Below are 5,372 nucleotides of genomic sequence, written 5' to 3'. Positions count from 1 at the left end.
TAACTTTATTATCTTCCTTAAAATCTTCAATAAGTAATTTATGAGCGCTACTATCATTTGTTGGAGGTTTTATTTCTTCTTTTTGATTTTGTTGTTGTGTAATACTATCTTGTGAATTACCTTGTTCTGTTTGATCTGATAATTCTTCTGTTTGTTCATTTTCTTGGTTTTCCCTTTCTGTAATTTTTGATTCTGATGGGTCTTCTTCTGAAATTTTTTCTTCTTCTAGAATATCTTTATCTATATCTTCATAATTTACGTTTTCATATAATTTTTCATCTAATCCTTCTTCATAAATTCCTTCATCTTCTCCCTTATCATCCTCTTCCACATCCTCTTCTTGTTGTTCTTCTTCTTCATAAGATGTATTATCTTCTGTTTCTTTTATGGGATTTATTTTTTCTTGATTTATTGTTTTTGCTTCTTCATCCTCTTTTGGTAATTTATTTTGATCTATTTTTACTGTTGAATAATTATCTTCTGCATGTTCTCCTGATCTTTCATCATCTATATTATTGGGATGTGGTGGTGGAGAACCTGGCCCTGTTTCTGGTACCGTTTCTTGTTCTGGTACTGTTTCTTGTTCTGGTACTGTTTCTTGTTCTGGTACTGTTTCTTGTTCTGGTACTGTTCCTTGTTCTGGTACTATTTTTTGTTCTGATACTGTTTCTTGTTCTGTCACTGCTTTTGGTTCTGGTTCTGGTACTGTGTCAATTTGATTATCACCACCCTTGTGAGGATCTATTCCTTTGTTTTCATGATCTCTTTTTGGTTGCAATTCTTCAGTATGACTCTTATCATGAGATGAATCAGAACCTTTTTCTACATCTACTTCTAAACTACCAACATCTCTTGATTGTGATGGTAATTTTGAGGCTTGATCTGTTTCATCCCCCTGTTCATTTTTTATTTCTGTTTCTGATGCTACTGTTGATTCTTTTTGTTTTTGTGATTCTCGTTCTACTCCTGGTTCTGCTGTTTCTGGTTTTGCTTCTCCTGGTACTTCTGCTCCTGCTCCTGCTACTGCTCCTGCTACTGCCTGTGCTTCTTTTGGTGGTGCTTCTGGTGTTGTTCCTGGTGTTGTTTCTGATGTTCCTGGTGTTGTTTCTGATGTTCCTGGTGTTGTTTCTGATGTTCCTGGTGTTGTTTCTGATGTTCCTGGTGTTGTTTGTTGTGATGTTTCTGGTGATGCTGGTGATACTACTGACGATTCCGGTAATATTGTTGATACACCAGTTCCTTGTTCTGATCTACCTTCTGGCGACACTTGTTCTTTTTCCCCTTCTTTAGCTGGTACTGGATCCTCATTATTTTGTGTTACTTCCGATTGAGCCACTTGTCGTTCATCTGTTTGCTCGGTATCAGTAGGAGTATCTTGACTACTAGGTAACTCTGGAATATATCCTTCTATTTTCTCTAATAAATTTGTTGTGGATTCTATCCCTGAAGAAACCGCTTTTCCTGCTATACGAATTCCATCACTAATATATGAAAATGGATTCCATGTAAATGATAATTTTAATCCTTCTGAACTTTCTTTATTTTCAACTTCCGATTTTTGACTTGCAATATCGTCATTTTTATTAATAATTTGTACTAAATTTGATGCATCTGGAGATGATAATTTTGATGAGAGTTTTTCTAAAGGATCATTCATTCCTGTTTCACCATGATCTGTTCCCAATTGTATATCATCATATTCACCTATAACACTAAGATCATTACCGTATACTTCTGAATCTTTACCTTCTCCATCTGGAATTCTCCATAATTCTTGTTCTTTTGATTCACTATTGTTAGTTGATAAATCACTTATAGTTTTATCTGATAGGTTAGTTGAGTCCCCATCTACTTTTGTTCTTTGAACTAAAGAAGGATTATTATCTACATGCCTATTTCTTAAATTATGTTTTTGTGGATTTATATGTGTAGTACCATCAGCATTATTTATCAAATTTTCATTTTTTTTACACATATATAATTTTATAATTATTAAATAAAAGCAGATATTAAAAATCTTCATTTCTGACTATTTTTTTTTTAAATAATTACAAAATTTTAGAGTACATTAAAAAGAAAAGTTTGGACTATAAAGCTATTCTAATTAACATAAAAGTAAATTTTTAACAAGCACAAAATAAAAAAAATAGAATAAATCTTGATTTATTTAAAAAAAAATTTAACAATAGTTAATTACATAAAATATATTGATTTTAATAGCATCAATTAATTTTTATAAATTACCAAAAAAATTAAAATTTTGTAATTATTTATATAATTATATGGAGAAACTATCACCTAAAATTACATTAAAAAAAAAAATTTCCATTACAGGTTTAGAAAAAATTAAGAGGGGTATTTTTATAAAAATTATGAATTACACAAAATATATAATTAGAAACAATCTATAAGAAAAACAAAAAAAAATAAAATAAAGAATTCATTATATATATATGCCATTTTTAGTCAGAATAAATATAATATATTGATATAAATCAAACAAAAAATCTTCAAATAATTATTCTATTTTAATTTCAAAATAATAAAAAAGGATTTATCTTAAAAATTTCAGAACTTTTTTATTAGCTGAAACAGGACTGTTTTCATAGAAAAAAAAAAATTATTTACTTTTCTTCTTAATGTAAAATTATGATAAATTTGAAATAATATATTAAAATTATTTTTATATTAAGAAATATATGAATGTGTGCACTTAACTTTTTTTTCATAATTAAAAATAAATTATTGTAATCTTTTCTTTTAAATATATTATTATACAACATTAGCATTCTAATGAAATAACAAAAAATAAATGTTAAAAAGGGAGAATTATTTTTTTTAAATTTCAATTTAAAAAAAGAACCAAGTTAAGTTTTTTATAGAGGGTAAAAATATTTCCTTTTAACTTTCTCTAATATCTAGAAAAGTTCTGTTGTAAATTAATTTCATGAAATTATAGACAATAAATTCTTTTATTCTTTATCAACTACATTATTTTTTTTCTATTTTAAAAAAATAAAATATGAAATAATTATAATTCATTAAATGAAAAATATGAAGAAAAAAAAAAATCTTTCGTATTACTCTACATAGAATAATAAAATATTTTGTTTTCCACAGCAAATGTTTTATTCAATACTTCACGTAGATGAAACAATATATAATTTCATATAATAAAATAATTTTAGTTTTCTTAACTGTAATTAAATAAAATTACTTAATTTGATAAGTCGGTTGTCAAAATTTTATATATTAGATATTTTGTGTATTTTTGTTAGTGCCTTATAATTATTTGAAAGAATTTTTCATAAGCTATTTTTTATTTATTTTAATTATAAATATTTTTTATTCATACAATAATATTTATAAATATATTTAGAATATCGTGGTATACGTAAATTTAATAAAACAAGAACGTGTATAGTTACCATATTCTCATATTATTTGATTTTCTCTTAAACTTCATTTATACTTTTTTTTTTTGTTGGTAAACTTATTTTTATTACTTTTTTGATGATGAGTTTTTATCTTCTAAATTCCAATTTTTTTAAAATTTAAATGAATTCCTTCTTTTATTATAATAATTTTTTTATAATATTTCATTTAAAATTGTATAAATAATATATATATTAATCAATGTAATAATTTAATTTAATATACTTAATTTTTATTTTATGTTTTTATTATTTGCGGATAATGTAAAATAAAATATTATTATGAAATTTAAAATTTAATTTATATTATAAATAGTGATATGACAAAGCATATTTATAATAATTAATCAAAATATTACAACTATTATTTTTATTTAAATATTTATAAAAATTTGATATATGTCGTTTTTTAAATCTTTCAATGTACCTACAACATTACTATCATCGATTAAGTTTATGAATGTTTTCACTTTATTTTCAGCTTCTTTTTTAACTTTATTATCTTCCTTAAAATCTTCAATAAGTAATTTATGAGCGCTACTATCATTTGTTGGAGGTTTTATTTCTTCTTTTTGATTTTGTTGTTGTGTAACACTATCTTGTGAATTACCTTGTTCTGTTTGATCTGATAATTCTTCTGTTTGTTCATTTTCTTGGTTTTCCCTTTCCGGGATTTTTGATTCTGATGAATCTTCTAAAGTATTTGATTCATCTGCTTGCATATCTTCTTCAAAATATAATTCTTCATCTAAGTCTTCATTTAATTCTTCATCTAATTCATCTATTTCTTCGCCTATTTCTTCATTTATTTCTTCATCTAATTCTTCTTCTTCTTCATATTCTCTATCTCCTCCCTTTTTTGCATCTGCTGGTTGTATTATATTTTGTTTTTCTTTTGATATTTCGATTGTATTTGTTTCTTTATGGGATTTTTTTGCTTCTTCCTCTTCCTCTTCTTCTTCTTCTTCTTCTTCTTCTTCTTCATCTTCTTCGGTTATATCATCTACTATTTCTGAATCATCTATTGGGTTTAATACTTTTGAACTGGGATGTTCTGGAATTAAGTTTACCATTTGATCTGCCACTTTTCCTATAGTATTTATCCCTGAATCAATTAATGATTTTGATGGATCTGACAAAAATGTATTTACTAATGATGAAATGCTAAATCCTGATTTATTTTGATCTTCTGGTTTTGGTTCTTTTGATTTAGAATCTGGAATTAATTTTACCATTTGATCTGCCACTTTCCCTATAGTATTTATCCCTGAATCAATTAATGGATCTGATAAATCTAATCCAAATGTATTTACTAATGATGGAGTATCAATTTTTGGTTGAATTGAGTCTTTCTCAACACTTGTCTCATTTGTTGGTTTTTTAATTGATTTTGATTCCGGAATTAAATCTATGATTTCATCTGACAATTTTCCTATACCCGTTATCCCTGATCTAATTAGTGATTCCGTTGCGTCTAATCCAAATGAATTAATTAATGATGAAATGTTAAATTTTGATTGCTGTTGATCTGCGAGCTGAACACTAGAGTCTTCGTTTCCTTTAATTATTTGTACTGAATTGAGGTCATTTGTTGATGATAAATCTTCTGATGATTGCATTGAAGGATTAGTAATTTCAGTTTCACCATGATCTGTTCCCAATTGTGTATCATCAGATTCACCTATAACACTAAGATCATTAACATGTGCCTCTGAATCTTCACTTTCTCCATCTGGAATTCTCCATAATTCTTGTTCTTTTGATTCACTATTGTTAGTTGATAAATCACTTATAGTTTTATCTGATAGGTTAGTTGAGTCCCCATCTACTTTTGTTCTTGGATTTTCAGAGGGATTTTCAGTTTTAAGTGATCCAACTTTCCCATGTGTAGATTCAACAAAATTTTGAAATTTGGAATTTTCATCAAGATTCGAAGAT

At 26.3% G+C, this 5,372-nt stretch overlaps 2 protein-coding genes across 2 annotated transcripts; both read right to left on the bottom strand.

Annotated features, from left to right (window-relative positions):
- PRELSG_0013300 (merozoite surface protein 3, putative) lies at positions 1-2,023 on the bottom strand (the record flags this gene model as incomplete). The annotated part of the gene is made up of 1 exon (XM_028676368.1): positions 1-2,023. A coding segment is annotated over one exon (2,023 nt), but the record flags the coding sequence as incomplete, so codon positions are not given.
- A 1,785-nt stretch (positions 2,024-3,808) lies between these two features.
- PRELSG_0013200 (MSP3-like protein, putative) lies at positions 3,809-5,371 on the bottom strand (the record flags this gene model as incomplete). The annotated part of the gene is made up of 1 exon (XM_028676357.1): positions 3,809-5,371. A coding segment is annotated over one exon (1,563 nt), but the record flags the coding sequence as incomplete, so codon positions are not given.
- Between the last annotated feature and the right edge of the window lies 1 nt (position 5,372).

The sequence above is a fragment of the Plasmodium relictum genome (genome assembly GCF_900005765.1).
Source record: "Plasmodium relictum strain SGS1 genome assembly, contig: PRELSG_00_v1_121, whole genome shotgun sequence".
Lineage (NCBI taxonomy): Eukaryota > Apicomplexa > Aconoidasida > Haemosporida > Plasmodiidae > Plasmodium > Plasmodium relictum.
This window is presented reverse-complemented; position numbering and strand designations above follow the sequence as displayed.